Here is a 17,012-nt window from a genome sequence, read left to right as displayed (position 1 = left end):
TAATAATAGATACTACCAAGGATTTTTTTATTTGGGGTAATAATAGAAAATATAGGTTATATTCTATTTAGTGCCTTATTAATATCCTATATTAAATTAAACTACCTTCCCTTCCTATTTCTCATCCTATTTAATATTTTTACTTTATATTTCTACCTTACGTTTCTATTTTACATTTCTAATTTGCCTCTTTACTTTACATCTCTACTTTACATCCCTATTTTACAACTTACATCTATATCTTACATTTACATTTTACGTCTACATCTTATATTTACATTTTGCGTCTTATATTTATATTTTACATCTCTACTTTATATTTTGCATTTTATATTTACATTTTACATTTCTACTTTATATTTTATATTTTATATTTACGTTTTGTATTTTTATTTTACATTTTGCGTCTTATATTTATATTTTGCATTTCTACTTTGCGTTTTATATTTTACGTTTATATTTTGTATTTTTACTCTACGTTTCTAAATAATTACTATTCTCCTTCCTCTACCTAACTAATTCTTATCGACTTAATAGTTAGCCCGCCGCTAATATACTACCATTGTATTTCCCTAACTTTATATTCCTTAAGAAGGTCTAGGTAATTTATATCCTCTTATAAAACCTACGAATTTTCGTCGTTCGAATACCCTTTCTATTTAATTTAGAACTAACATTAATAGCCGGATTTATAATACTTTATAATCGCTTCGATTTCGTACCAAATATTATCCTCTTCAATATTTATAATTTCCCCTTATAGCGCTACTATAGTGGGATTCTTATAGTACAACTCTAATAGGGTAATAGGGAATATTAAGTAGATTCAATAATACGTAGGGAGTATAAATCGATATACTATCTTCTTTTCCCCAATAACCTTAATAATTGAGAAGGGTCCTAAAAATTTATTTACTAATTTAGTATTTAAGTAGTATTATTTAATATACTTCGTATTAAATAAAACCTAACTTCCAACGTTAAACTCTTTTAACTTCCGAACTTTATTATATTATTTTATATACCCTTAATTAACAACCTCTAAAATTACTATAATTTCTACCCGCCTACGAAATAATTTATTAATTTAATTAGTAGCTACTATTAATAGGACTATCCTTTACCTTCGCTCTAGGTCCGTTAGTCCCCGAAAGTAATACCCTAAAAGTAGCTCCGAGGGGGATTTTTTAATAGTAGTATAAAAATAATTATTATATATCTATTATATTAGCGTGATTTTTTCGGCCTAATCGATTTATTCTATATTATAGAAGATTCGAAGGTATAATTCTAAATTTTAGTTTTACTTCTCCATTTATCCGTCCGTTTAGGGGTATTAAATTATATTAAAGTATTTATAAATATCTAGGAGTTTATAGTAAGTCTTCTAAAATTAATTTGTAAAAAGGCTACCTTTATCTAATATAATCGAATTTAAGAAGCTAAATTATTAGAAAATATTTCGTTAGAAGAAGAATATAAATTATTAAATATTAATCGTCTTTTATATAGGGATATATAGGGCGTACTTAATAAAGTAATTAATAATAACGAAAATTGTATTATAAATTTAATTAAATATAGGGTCGAATAATTTTGGTACTCCAGTAATAAAATTGTACAAAATATTTTACTAGGGGATAGTAGGGATAAATAGCGACCCTAATAATCTATATAACTAGTAATTGCGCGGCTTAACCTTTTGGTACGCTAGATATTTACGGACGTATAATTTAACGTTAGTTGTAATAGTAAGCTAGTAATAGAATTAATTAATATATTTCAATATCTTCTTCTAACCTAGGTATTTAATTATTACTATATTATAGTAAACGTAGAATAATTCGGCCTACATCCGTTCCGGGATGTAGACCTAGTATTAATACTATAGTATTCTATTTTCCCCTATCTTCCAATTCTTTACTCGTCTCCCTCCTTTATTATTCTTTTATATTTCCTTAATAATAAATAAATCCCCTTTCTATACCTCTAATAATTACTACCCTAATAGTAGTAATTGCTCTTCGTCTTTTTATACCCTTACTACTATTATATACCCGCCAATATTTCTTATAATAATATTTTCGTCCTCCTTCCTTAATTTAGCAGCGGCTTCGCTTACGAACTTTACCCTTTTCCTTACTATTTTATCCTCTCTACCGTCGCCCTTAATTTCCTTTTATTTTCTTTCCTTTTTATTTAGTTTGTTTTCCCCCTACGAATTCCGCCTTTCTTCCTACAATTCAGCCCTTTCGTCCTCTAATACCTAGCCCTCTTCTATTTTGTTTATATCCTATTACTATTCCTTCTCTTTTACTACTATCCTTTAAATTTCCTTTTCGATTAAAATTACCTATTTTACTAGCGCCCTTAATACCCAACTTTCCTTTATTATTTAACCCTTCTTTTTATTCCTTTTAATAACTTTTATTAATAGGTAATCGCCCCCTACCTCCGGTTTTCCCCCTCGCAACTATAGTTTCTTTAATAGCCTATTTACTAAATTTAATTTTCTTAAATAATATTTAATTCTAAAATTATACACTATTAATTCTAATACCTACTAATTCTACTTTACGTTCGCCCGTTCCTTATTTCAAAAATATTATAAATTTAAATAATTTATAATTATTAAGAATAGTTTATTTATATATAATAGGTATTACCTCTACGCCTTTAACACTCCTACGATTATTAATAACTCTCTATCCCTAACCCTATATCTAGTTTCTTCTAGCGACTTCTTCCTTAAGAAGAAAGCTACTAGGTACTACTTATTGCTATATAGCTATATAAGAACTGCCCCAATTATAAAATCTAATACGTTTATTTCTATTTAGATTTATAATACCGGGTCGAAGTAGTATAATATAGGAGCTTCTTAGAATAGTTTTTTAAATTCCTTAAATATTTCTTCCACTTCCGCTATAAATTCGAATAACTTCCATTTATTCCCCTTTAGCAATTCTATTAGGGGTATAGTTATTTTAGAATATAATATTATAAAACATTAATAAAATCCTATAAACTTTAAGAAGATTTGGATATTATAAACGTTCGTTAGAACTTCCTATTCTACAATTATTACTACCCTTTCTAAATCTATCGATATACTTTCTAAAGAAATAATATATTCTAAGAATAATACTCGCTTTATATAAAATTCATACTTATTTAAATTTATATAAAGGTTACGATTTTATAACCGTTAAAGGACTTCCTTAATATAATTAACGTAGTCTTCTTTATTCTTACTATAAATTAGAATATTATTAAAATAAATAATATATATTATATTTATTAGCCCTACTAATATATTATTAATATATATTTAAAATATCACTAGTATATTCGCTAATCCTATTAATATAATTAAAAATTTATAGTACCCGTACTTTGTATAAAACGCCGTCTTCTCTTTATTTCCCTCTCAAATCCAAATCCTATAATATACGTCCTTTAAATCCAATTTTATAAAGACTTTAACTAACGATAACCAATTAAAAATCTCTTAAATAAAGGGTAATACCGTTCAATTCTTCTTTATAACCTTATTTAGCGCCCTAAAATTAATATAGAGCCTTAATTTTCTACTCTTCTTTAAAATAAAGATAATAGGAGCGTCTACTAAGTTAATAGAAGAACGAATCTATCCTTTTTAAAATATTTCTACTAACTACTTATATAATACTTCTAACTTTTTAATATTTAATATATAAATCGGTCCCTAAAGCGCCAACTCCCCTTCAATTAGATTAATATAATACTTTAGCCAATTGTATTAGGGTAGGGGTATAGCCGAAGTTTTAAATACTAATTAGAATTCTTCGTATTCTAGTAGGATAATCGGTTTAAGGATAGCGGATTCGCCTTTTATTTCCTTTAATAATTCTAGGGATTATAATAGTATTAATTCCGCGGGGGGTACTAGGGTAGGGTAAATACTATTAAATATTACTCGAAAAACCTTTACTAGGGGGGTAAGGATTAGAAGTAATTTAGTTAATTCTATTATAACGGGTAGGGTTATAAATTCTAATACTAAGGAAGAGGGGATTTCGAATAGAATATTCGTATATATAGGAAAGTAGAAATCCTCCTCTACCTTTACTATTTCCTAAGGGTCTAATAGTAGAATTAAATCCTACCGAAGTTCCGCTAGGACGGTTATAATATTATATACTTCCTTCACTAGTACTATATTCAATACGAAATTACCAGCCTCAATACGAAATTAAAACAATTATTACCGCTAATTAATATTAGGGTTCTACTTACAAAGCTAAAGGTAATTGAGGATAACTTCTACGGCCGGGGATTTAATTATAATAAAAGTAATTCGCTTCGTCCGCTTAGTACTATAGGAATTATATATTTTAATAAAATAAATAATTGTACTATATATAGGAATAAATTAAAGGGAGAAATTAATAAGATAATAGAGTACCGGATTAATTTTTACGTCCAATAGGAATAAATATTTATTAATTAAATTTAATTCCGTACCCGAATTTATTAACCCTCATATACTCCGCTAATTTCTATAAGTCCTTACTAATAACCTCGTTTTTAAATATATCTATAATCTACCTATATTATCCTAAATAGTTACAACCGCCGCTCTAACCACAATCGGTTTAATATTCGCTCCATATAAGGGGGTACTTATAAGGATAGGGTAATTCCGTACTAAATAACCAACTTAATTATAATTATAATAAATTCGGTTCGGATATACTATTACAAAATAGCCCGTTATATTATATTTATAGTAAGTATTTAATAACTTTAATTAAATATATTAGTTATATATATAATTTTTTTAGTAATAAAAGGAATAAATAAAATTAGGGTTTATTTAGAAAGCAGTAGGGGGGCGACGGAGAAAGTTAGAGGGGTTATTACTATAAGACGATTAAAAAAGAGTATTCGAAAAGGAAGTAGGAGGGTACGAAAATAAAAAAGATAATAGAATATATTTTAAAAATATTTAGTTTTAGTAATATAATACAAATAGTTCGATATTTTTTAAACTTTCTAACCGTTCTACATACGCTATTACTTTATTTATTATATTAATACCAACCGTCGAAAGGACGCCTTATTTAAAAAGGGGGTATAATTAGTTAGTCTAAGTAATAATCCGAATATATTCCGGTTAATTGTACAATAAATTGAGTTCTTTAGTATAATAATAATTATAAAAGTTATAAACAGTTTCCGAAGCGCTTTACTATATATATTCGAATTTATTAAAAGCGGATTATTCAATAATTTAAATATTGCTATTATATTTAATTTCTAAAAAAGTATAGAGGTTATTCTATATAAGCGTATTATAAATAATATTATACCCGGGCTTACTATAGAAAACTAATATATATTTAATTTATATATTCTTAGAATTACCCTCAATATAATTAATAGTAAATAAAAGGGAAATATAGGGGTACTCTTAGAAATATATATTAATATTATAGAAGTAATTCTATAATTATAAAAAACTTTTATTAGTAAATTTAATAATATTATATTTAAAATAGTACTTAGCGCGGGTTAGTATAATTACAGTTAGTAAAAGAATAGTTACAGCGGTAGCTACTAATAAAGGAGTAGTAAAGGGAGGTATAGTAGAAATATAAATTTAATTATAAAAGAAGTAGTTTTAGTAATAGAACCTAGCGGGGATAGGGAAGTAATTTCCTACCGAATTTTATTTAGCGAGGCTTACGAAAACGAACTACTCCTACTAAAATATATACGAAAGGAAATAGTTAAGGAGGAGTTTAATTATAGCGAACCGAAATTCGAATAATTACTACTTACGTACGAATTCATCAGCTTCCAAAATTTAGGGGTACGACCGAAGAGCCCGGGGCAGCGTAGGGGGGTAATCTTTATTATTATCTTCTTTAATAAATTCTATAGTAGGTTAGCGTTATTATAATAAAGGTAGAAGGGGTTGAATCGTTTTAATTATAGTAACTATAGGGGTAGTAGTATAAGAAGGGCGAAGAGTAGCTTCGGTAGTACGAAAAATAGACTAACTACTATATATATATATTTTAATAGTACCGGCTTAATTCCCAAAGGAAGAGTTATTAATTTATTAGGAATATAAGCGAAAGGTAGGCTAAGGTAACTACGGTTGTGGCTATACGTAGGGGACGGTAAGTTAGGGGTTAATTTAAAAATATATTAATAGCTACCGATTATAATAAACTACACTTCGTTAAACTTCTTTTATACCTATATAAACTCTATTTATCTACTAACGAGTATTATAGAGCCTTATATTAATTTAGCACCTCGGCATAGTACCGGATTATCCTTCCTACGAGCCCGACCTAATATAGGTATTATCGTTAGTAATTCTACGCATTAGTTAACGAAGGGGAGTAGCAGCCGCTAAGGTGCTTCTATATACGAGTTCTTAGCCTCCTAACACCTTTAAATTATTAAATTATATAAATTTAAGAAGGATAAAGTTAGTTAATTTTAGAGCAATAATATTAATTTAAATAACTACTATATTTATTATATCCTTAAAGGACTATATCCTACTATAGTATATAAGGAACTTAATATCGAACTACCCTATTGCCGCTTTTATTACTTTAGTTACATTTTAAATTTAGGAATAAAGGCCGCTATTAAATTAAATAGACCTATTACCCCCGAGGTCGACTATCCTTTTATATAACTATCTATTACTTAAGAAAATACTATTATCCGGAAGTAGTATAAGGAGGGACTGGTTAGGAGGCTTTATAATATTATACAATTCATCTATTAAAGTTTTTAAAGGCGGGTAAAGTTTTAAAAGATTATACAACTTAATTATTACTCTAATTTTAATAATAACCTCGACCCCCTCCTAAGTATCTGTATAAATAATAAGAAATTCTCTCTAACTCTTAATATAGTCCTTAATAATACGATTTACTAAAATTCAAACTATCGTATAATATAATACACTTAGCGGTTGTACAAATATATCGATTATTATATTAGTAAGACCGTTACTCATTATAACCCCTTAAAGCAACTCCTTAAAAACGACCAATTAAATAGTAATAATTAGGCTATATTTACTGCTATTATAAACGTAATAGGGCACTTTAAAGACCTTACTAAGAAGTTCGAAAAGTATAGACCCTTCTTTTCAATAGTAATCCCCAATCTTCACCGCCTTATTAAAATTCTCAAAGAGAAGCATATTCAATTTAATAGGAAGGTAGTATTTAATACTTTTAAAGGTCTAAATATCCTAAAATCTAATATCGTAATAGCTAATACTCAGCGGCGCCGCATACGTACCTTATAGACCGATTTATCCTCTCAACCCTAATCCTCCTCCTTATATAATAATTCCCTAATTAATTATACTAACAATATAATTAACAAAGGGATAGAGTATATTAGTCTAATATTTAATAGAATTATTAATAAACTAATAAAGTATAGGGATTTAATAGAGGAGTACCTAATTTACTAAATCTATTATATCCTCTACCTTAATTACTACAATAAATAAGTAGCCCAACATTTCAATAACCGCAAGTATAACTCAATTATCGCCGACTTCCAAATTATATATAATAAAAATTACGCTAACCAACTAATTAAAAACCCGCCAACTAATACTAACAATCAACAAACAAAGCGGGCCAACGAAAACTAACTTATCGACTCTAATTTCTATAATACTCTCCTATTACAATTAAAGAAGGAGGATAAGCTATCCCGCTACCTCAATAATAAAATCTATACTATTAATAATATATTAGGGTAGTAGAAGGTAAATAAGGGTATTTACCCCCGTCTATTATATATAGCATTTAACCTCCACTCTATACCCTCTATAGCAGATAATTGTAAACGCTCTTTTAATAGTACTAAATTAACCTTATCAAATTAGAGGCACCGTTTGGTAACTAACTCTATTAATATCATCGAGACTACAAAGTTCTGGCTGTCTATTGAGCTTAATAGGGAGGATATAAGTAATAACTAACGATGGTAAAGTTATAAATAGAGGTACAAGGAGTTTGGAGGGGGGGGGAAGGGAGGTCTGGCGAGACCGTAGATATTAAGAATCAAGGGATTACAGTTCAAAAGCACTAAAAATCACAATTTTACGACTTCAATTACTTAATTAATTAAGCAATCAATCAACTCGCCCCCCTTACTTGACCCACTCAATCAACTTCAAACCCTTATTTGATTGAACTTGAGTTATCCTCATCGCTGATCGCTTGCATGACCAGAACTCCTAAAAAGTGCTAATGGTCCACGAGCGAAACATCTCCGTCGATAGCCTTGATCCCAGCTACGTCTAGACCTTACACCCTCAAGGTTTACCCAGCGCAAGTCCGTCCCCTCCTCCATACTCAAACAATGCAAACTCCACCGTCTTCCTAGCAAGTTCCTCCTCCTCCACCAACCCCGATCGTTCCGCAAACCACTTCTCGATCAACTCCTCCTCCTGCTCATGACGCTCCTCCAACCACTCATCATAATCCATATCCATATCCTCCTCATCCCTCTTCCTCTCCTTGGCGCGCGCGACAGCCATCTTTCCCCTCCGCTTCAACGCCAAATACCTCTCCTTCCACGCCACCCTGTCTTCCAGAGCCGCCATATCTTTTCCTTCCTCTTCTTCTTGCCCATCCTTCTTCTTCTTCCCTTTTTCGTTCCTCTTGTTTTCCGTATCTTTGAGTTTAATCCTCTGGTCCATCTCATCAAGAAACAACCGCATCAAGCCATCGTCTGTGTTCTCGTCGCCTGCGTACCCGCGCAACACCTTGATGTACCTCTGCGTGACTTCGCCCGTGTCGGGGTCATGTACCGTGTAGTCCTTGTGGCGCCAGACTTCGTATGGGTGTTGGACGCCGAAAGAGGCTTGGATGGATTCGATTACTTGCCGGGCTCGGGGAGTGCATTGGATGCGGGCGACGCCGCCTAGGGGGTAGTCGCGTTGGCGGAGGGTGACTGTGTAATGGGTGGGGGAGGTGCGGTGGGAGGGGGTGGGGTTGCTACTTCTAGAGGGGACGGTAGAAGGGTTGGAAAAGGGGACGGTGGGAGCTGGAGGTTTGGTGGTTGTGGTTGTGGTTGTGGTTATGGCTGTGGAAAGTCGAGGTTTGGGGGTCTTGGTTGGTCGGGTGGGATTGGGATTGGGGGTGATGGTGGCGCCGGTTTCGTCTAGTTGGATTGCTCGTAACTTTCGGGTGATGAGGGTCTTGCCACTGGGGTTGGAAGGCGCTGTTGTTGTGTTTTCGGATTTATCGGTTGCGGGTTCCTCTACGCTGGCCTGTCGACTTTGAACTCTTGTGGAGCGCCGGAGAGGTGCAGATGCTGATGAACTTGTGGGTTCAGGAGGCGCAGCTGTATTATCGTCGTCGTTAATCTCCTGCAGGATTTCCTTGCCCTTGTCTTCCTTGTCGGCAACCTGCACTTCTTTGGCTTTTTCTTTCCCGTTTGTCGTCTTGGATGTCTGAACCCCTTCAGCCGCGGCATCAACGATTTCCATGTCTTCGCAATCTTCGTCACGCTCTTCCCCAACAGTCATTCGCACATTCTCCTTCCCTTCTTTCTCACTCGCCCTCGCTCTACCGCTGACAACAACGATATCATCACTTTCCTCGTCCGTCTCATCCTCCTCCTCCTCATCAACCACCACATCCATCATCTTCACCCTCTTCACCTCCCTTCCTTCCCGTTCCTCCACAACAGGCTGCCACTCGCCACACACTTTCTCACTCCACACACAAACCCCCAACTTCTGCATCTCCTCCCCACTCATCCTCACCGCCTTATACACATGCCACTTATCCATCATCACCCCCGAATTCGGCTCCACCTTTTGGTTTCCGACCCCCTCCGCGATTCTGCTCACGATGAACTCCGCCCTGGGGTATAGTAGTCCGATGACGGCAAGGTATCGTTCTTCGACAATGACGGTGCGGTTGAAGGGTTCACGACGGACCGAAATGGGAAGAGCGCGCGGGTACACATCGTTGTAGAGGACGGGCAGGCCGCATGCGCGGAGGTAGGGCTGCAGGGAGTCGGTGGTGCCTAGTTGTAGGGAACGAGGGGGGTTGATGGCGAGAGAGAGGAGGGCGGGCGTCAAGGTTCCAGGGATGCGAGGGGGGAAAGGGGAGAGGAGGAGGGGGTGTTGGATTGGAGGCGGGAGAGCGAGGAGGGGTTGGAATTGGGCCATGTTGGTGAAGCGAGGTTGCTGGGTTTGGGTTTGGTCGTTGCCCTGGGTGGGATGTTGAGCAGTGTGGTGAGGGGGTTGAGGTGAGGTGTCTTTGTCTTCAATGGGGGGTTTAGGGGCGAGTGGGCGTAGGTGCCCCTGATGACGCTGTGGACCACGGTGGTGGGTGAGTATGGTATCTGTAGAGGTAACTTCCACGACGTCGTTTACTGATGTATCTTGTGATGCGCCTTGAGGCAGGCTCGCGGGTCCATGTCTTGAGGTTGTTGGTTGCGGATTGTTGGGCGCAGTACTCGCAGTTGGTGAGGGGCCAGGGATAGCTGTTCTCATGTGGTGTCGCACTCCTCCGGTTTGAGAGTTCAGGTGCTGGTTGTGCCGAAAAGATTCACCGTCTTGCGGTCCGGAGACGTTGTCAGTTTGAGTCCTCTCATCTGCTGCACGCTCAACAGCTAAGTATCCGCCCGGAGGCACAGGTCGTGCTGCAAAGAGGGGCCGCCAAAAGTCTTCAGGAGGTGGAGTATAATCGGAATAACGAGTCGAATAAGGTACTCCAGATGGGAAAGATAGTCCAGTTCCAGGACCAAAGCGCCGCAAAATGCTGCCCCGTGGGGGAGTAACGATCTCCAGACTGGCAGCTCTAGGTCTGGCATTCTCTTGAGACTCCGGTCTCTGGAGGCTGGGATCGTGAGAAGCGGACTCCACATCCGCATGGCTTGCCGCTTCGTCTACACCCTCCTCGATCTCCATGTCTGCCACTGGGGTTATAGCCACGCTTTCCAATAGCAAGTCTATGTTGTACCTCCGCGGTCGCTGATACTGTCCCTCTCGTCCTTGTAAGTCTTCTTCTTGTCTTTGGCGAGGCCGCGTTGGTGTCACGTTGTTTTGCGGAGGGCTTGAGCTGGGAATCCCAACCTCAGCCTCTCGACCGGACTCCCAATCGTCCAAGTCCATTTCCATCTCGCCGTCGTCTGGGCTTGAAGATCTTGCCGGGGTTGCGGTCAGAGAAGTCAACGGGCTGCTGTCAGGTTCATCTTGAAACCGGAACGGACCCTCATCCGCCTCCGACATTGGTCCTTGACCGAATCCGCGACTAAAGGCTCTCGACTTGCTTTTAGCGGGTGACGGGACGTTGGCTCTGACACTTCTGTCTTGGTTGCGATGAGGTGTTCTGATTAACGGGGAGGCTCGGACGTCGCCTTGCGACATGCGGTTAGTTCTGGAGTGACGTGGGAGTGATGGGCTCGATGCCGCTTGCTGGAAAAAGGCGCGACCATCTTGAGGAGGAGAGTAAGCAAGAGAAGAAGGGTTGAAGGGTTGGTGGTGATGGATACTTCCATCACGAAAAGGAGAGTGGCTCTGAGGGCTGAATGAGTATTGAGGGTTTGGTTGAGAGTTGGACGGAGAGATCACTTGAGGGTTGACGTGAGGGTTGGAGAAAGCGTTGGGATGATGGAAATCCAACTGCTGCTGTTGATAGATACTTCCATCCCTAGGGGGAAGGGAAACGTGGCGGTTGGGTTGAAGCTCGACCTGAGGGTTGTACTGATGGACTGGGTCCAGAGGCGGGTGTAGATAGACACTAGTCTGTTCAACGGTATTGCTCTGGCTGGTTTCTGCAAGCAGCTGAGATGGCTGTTGAGGGAGACTTGGTTGATGAGCGGCATCGCTCTGGTTGCTTACTGCAAGCAGTTGGGGATCGATCACGTCGTCGGGGATGTCAGCTGTATTGGAGCGCCAGATGACATGTTCGCCTTGGTCCCCTGGCGCGCGACGATGAGGATACATGGTGAGCAAAGACTTGAATCCCTGCTGAGGACTATACACTAGAGAGATTGCAATGTTGCTGGTTGATAGAATGTGGTCGTCGGTCTGCGTTGAGATGTTGTTGAGGTGCTCAGTCAGAGATGAAGAGGTGACTTCGTTGACTGTGGTATGGGTGAAGGGAAGAGAAAGTCTGACACGACAAAGGAAGGGCTGCAAAGTCAAAAAGAGTATACTGCCTGTCACGTCTTAGGACACGGACGCGTTGCCGGCCGCCGGAGTGGTGGTCGGGCAAGCGGGGAGAAGTTGAGAGAATGGTCAGGGCGCTGCTGGTCACCATGTCTTCGCGGGCTGTCTTGCGTTTCCTCGAAAAATCTAGACTCTGCTACAAACCGTCAAAGACATGTCTGTATTCACGTAGAGAGCTCAGTGATCTATCAAAGGCTTCATTAGTATCTCTTCTCAAGCAACAAAAAGGAGGCTACGAAAGGAAGCCACGGACAAAAGAGACGCGGTCAGGGCACCCAACCATAAACAACAAAGTCATGTTACAACCAAAAAGTGCAAAAAGAGATGCTCGAACCAGGTTTCGAACCTGGGACCTCCAGTGTGTGAGACTGGCGTGATAACCACTACACTATTCGAGCGTCAGTTGTTGTTGTATTTTTCTTGCTGATGATGAGCTTAAGAGGTTGGTTGACCTTGGTTCCTATGTTCTCCAGCGGATACTCCCTTATCTCTTGACTGATTACAACCGGGAAAGGTTCCAACTTGGGTGGAAGGATGACTCTGTTCCAACGGAACCTATAGCTAATGTACCTAACTATTTATGCTAACAGTCATGCCACCCTAGAGGTATCTTCCTTTCTTCTCCTAGCTCACCAGCTCCCTATTAGAGTTGTTTACCCCACCCATTGACTGCCATTTCCTTTTTCCCTTTCTTCATTACCATCCTTTATTCCCTTTCCCTTCGTGTCTCCCAGCATAAAATTCTTTATTTTTCATCCCTTGGCTGCACTTCCCCTGTGCTTCCCGTTATTTTACCTTTTCCTCCATTCTTTCATTCCTGTACCCTTCAACTTGTCGTAGTAGAGGAGGACGACGTGGCTGTGGATGGGCTAGCGGTAGAGGTAGATGAGCTAGAGGATGTAGAGGTAGTCCCGGAGGAAGTGGTAGACCCAGTGGAAGTGGTGGTAGTAGTGGTAGAGCCAGTGGTGGTGGTACTAGTGGTGGTGATGGAAGTGCTGGAGGAGAATGAGGAGGACATTTCGATTTTTGCTTGTTTGAACCAGGGTTTGAAATTGAGAAGCGTGTTGTATTTGAGTGTGTCTATGAACTTGAAATGGACGATGGTTGGTGAGAAAGCGGCTGGCCATTGTGCTACTTATAGTATCAAGTTGGAACGTCGGACACTGATACAGGGAGGAGATGTGTAACAGCGTGTCTCCGAAGTTCAATGGATCACTCTGGCGGACTAGCTGTTGCCCATCTAGAGACACTTAGGAATATTACAAGATCTTCTGTTTGTTTCATCTTTAACGGTTAGAGAGTCCAAAAGGTCACTATAAAGCCCAGACTGCGCAAAGCTCAATTCATTCCATCTAGTGTAATCCTATCTCTATTGCAGTACGCGCATCCTACTGGTCCTCATTTGTTCCTGATTTCCTCTAGGTTTGCCAACACTCTTGCTTCACTTCCATTCCTACACCCTTCTTGCTCTGAACCTCCCGGCGTCGACCATTCTAACTGCTCTTCTTCTCCGGCCCCAACCAGTACTGCGCTTGTCCCTCGATTCTGAGCCGTTCAATGTAGGAGTACCCAGAGCTACCGGTGGTCTTTGAAGTCGTTGACGTGGAGGATGAGGATGAGGATGAAGTGGTGGAAGAGTTAGTTTGGGTTGTGGTGGAGGTAGAGGATGTATTGTCACCACTCGTGGTGGTGGTAGAGGTGTCGGTGTTGGATGATGACATTTTGGTCTTTTAGCGGTGTAAATGGAGGTGATCTTGCAATTGTAGCTAGAGGTGTCTGCCGTCATTGATGACCGTTGAATAAAAGGTCGCTGGCTCTTTTGCCACTTATAGCAACACTTTTGAACGCCAAAGGTAAGTTCCCTACAGAGAAGATATACGGAGTTGTTTGTGCCGTTAATGGATCATTGCAGTCGAGTAGCCCTTCTACACCGAGGATAGCTTGGCATGCTTGATGATCTCTAGATCTGCTCATCTCATCCTCATAAGCCAACGGTCCATCAAGGCGGTACTCTCGAGTACAATTGGAAGTCTAGACCTAAGCATACATTAGCTAGTTATACCAAACATGCTTCACTCACATGTAGAAGCTTGGTAAAGGCTTCAACTCTGGTGTTTACAGGATTCAATAAGGCATAAAAACCTCAACGTCCAGTCTCATCCAACGCCCTGAACCCAACGAACTCGAGGAAACAAACTCCAATCACCAACCAACAGGCCCAACAAGTAGTCACAATTTCATCCCCTCCAAGGTCGCAATCAAAATGTTCGCCCCCTTTACCTTCACCAAGACCACCGAGACCGGCACTTCCACCTCCACCACCGGCTGAACGCAAGTTAACCAGTCCGCTTCTTCTTCTACCTCAACTTCTGAGAACAGCAGCGGAAACAACCATTTGTACATTTCTAAGGGCAATATTTGGAGTTCGGGCTCCGGGTCCGGGTCTGCATTGGGATTTGGGTCAAGCTCGGGGAAGATATGTGATATTGTGTAGATGTCCCGTTTGATGTATCATGTGGAACAGAAAAGATAACAATTTACCTGAGTGATTGAGATATGAGTGAGTAGTGATGGGGCACATGTAGCAAGAGGAAGTTACAAGGTGAACAAGAAGTCCCAAAGGCGATGCCATCAACACTTGATACTTCATGTTCCATGCTTCACGGCTCTCGAATACCATGCGAATGCATATCAAGAAATGAGATGACCTTGACGCATCACTCCATATCTTTTGACGTTGGGCAATCACTCGATTCCCCGTGTGTTGTGGATTGGTATAACTACCAACTATCATGCCTGATAGCTTCACACAGCACTCTAGCACTCCAAGGCCCCGAAAACCCAACACCATCGATAGCCAGAGCTTTCTGAAAGAACAACAGCTCACTCGGACTCTCCAGCATCATGTCGTCCTCCAACTCAAACACAAGCAGCTACCTCTCCCCGCCCAGTAGCACCTCCACGACAACTTCGTATAAGAAGACGCCATCGTCCACTAGCACTACCAGCACTACCAGCAGCGATCCGTCAGCGAGCACGTCTAGCAGCTCAAGCACGTCGTACACAACCGTGGAAACGGTGGTTGTTCCGAGCTCGACAAGTTCGGGGGCCAAGAGGAAGTGAGTACCAGTCCAGGTCTGGGATGCTTCGAGGCAAGTTTGCTGAAGATGAAGATATGGGGTGGAAGCTAGCAAATATTGAATTGCTAATAGAAGCTCAGTTGAGGACTGGTGGAGGAGTGTCCACTAGGTAATTGCCATGAGGAAGTGACGACCGGGAAGAGGGAAGTAGAGAGTTGAGGTAGGGAATGGCGGAGGAGGGGGTTCGTTGGGTGGTGGCAAGAGCTGGTGGGAAGAACAGGTAGAATAAGATAGCATTTGCTAAGGAGTTGAGAGAAGATGAAATGAATCTTTCAAGTCGGTGATTGTGCGCAACCCTCGTGTAAACTCAAAGTCTCATTGCCGTGGAAGGCTCGACGTTGTTGTGAGGTCGTCGTCCGGGTCCTCTCCACAGAACTCCACTGTACTCGGCAACAACCCGATAGCGCCGCAGCGCCGCAGCACCCACAGCGCGCCGTGAACCCCACTGAGTCCACTGAACCCCTGAATGACACAGGGTCCAGCGATCCACTCACCAAAACATGCCTGGACAGCATAACCCAGCCTCCCAGACAACACGGTTGCGCGATCGATCGATCATGAATATGAATGAGGCCGGTCACCGAGCAGAGCGCCGAGTGGTCCAGAAATTTGTCCAGTATTCGAAGTTGTCGGGATCGGGCCGCGTACCCCCTATCGGTGAATTGAGGTGGCGGGTTCGGCGATAAGTACACTCGGCGGAAGAAGAAATGCGGCGGCGCACAACCGAGAAAGAAAAGGAGCCAAGCTTTTTAGGCTATAGCTTGTTTGAACGTTCGTGGACGGTGGACCAAGCCTGTCTGCGTCCTCCCTCGCGGGCTTGGGTAGGGCTGGGATGGATTTTTTATCGAATCAGGGATGATGGGTGGTCGTACAACGTATTTCCGATCACCACCGAAGCCAGTCATTTCGAGGGTGTGGGTCCGTGGTTCATCGAAACTGGGTCGTCGGTGATGGGTGTTTGGTTAGCGCCAGGAACGAGGACGCTAGGCCTTCGGCGGATGACTCAGGACTGCCCTGACTGTTCGGAGTCGGAGGACGGAGCGTGGTGCTGTGGAAGCATCCATGTCTTTGGCTCCGAGACTTGACAAGTTAGAAAAGAGTTTGGGTCCATTCAAGCTTGTTGATGTGATCTCTTTTCAGGTATCACAAGAAAAACATGGGTGGGATAGATAGCGGTGGCTCAGAGCACTACTACGTCTAGTGTGCTGCCGGCTGGCAAATATGCAACTGTTCGCGGCATCCCTTCCGGACCATTTCCACGCGGAAGAGAGACACACAAATTCTCCATCCAACTTCCAGGTTAGGAAACTCACTGAATACAACCAAAAAAACATCATCTTTCCTTTGTCTGTCCCGCCATTTACGTCAATTGATTATCAAAACAGTCCATCGTCAACCACCAAATGCCAAGCGCCAACTCCCAAAAGGGGAATTTCTTGGGCCCCAGAATCGCACATCCTCGCTAACGCATCGCCCAAACGAGCGGCCGATTGCACCATGGCTTGATAACATATCGGGGATAAGGCAACTTGCGACATAGCGAGGATCAGTGTTGTGAGACTATAACATTTGCGCCCTTTGACATTGACATTGTGTGGTTCCTGTCAATTGATTGCTTGATACCTTCGCTGACAGACAGACAG

At 40.3% G+C, this 17,012-nt stretch overlaps 1 protein-coding gene and 1 non-coding gene across 2 annotated transcripts; both read right to left on the bottom strand.

Moving 5' to 3' along the window:
* Window positions 1-8,353: 8,353 nt before the first annotated feature.
* On the bottom strand, window positions 8,354-12,004 carry NCU05086 (hypothetical protein; the record flags this gene model as incomplete). Its single annotated transcript, XM_951979.1, has 1 exon — window positions 8,354-12,004. The coding sequence occupies one exon, from the start codon at window positions 12,002-12,004 to the stop codon at window positions 8,354-8,356; it is 3,651 nt and encodes a 1,216-aa protein (XP_957072.1).
* A 550-nt stretch (window positions 12,005-12,554) lies between these two features.
* On the bottom strand, window positions 12,555-12,627 carry NCU15409. Its single transcript has one exon. It is a non-coding gene; the product is annotated as a tRNA-Val (tRNA).
* Between the last annotated feature and the right edge of the window lie 4,385 nt (window positions 12,628-17,012).

Source organism: Neurospora crassa, linkage group VI, assembly GCF_000182925.2.
Source record: "Neurospora crassa OR74A linkage group VI, whole genome shotgun sequence".
Classification (NCBI taxonomy): Eukaryota; Fungi; Ascomycota; class Sordariomycetes; order Sordariales; family Sordariaceae; genus Neurospora; species Neurospora crassa.
This window is presented reverse-complemented; position numbering and strand designations above follow the sequence as displayed.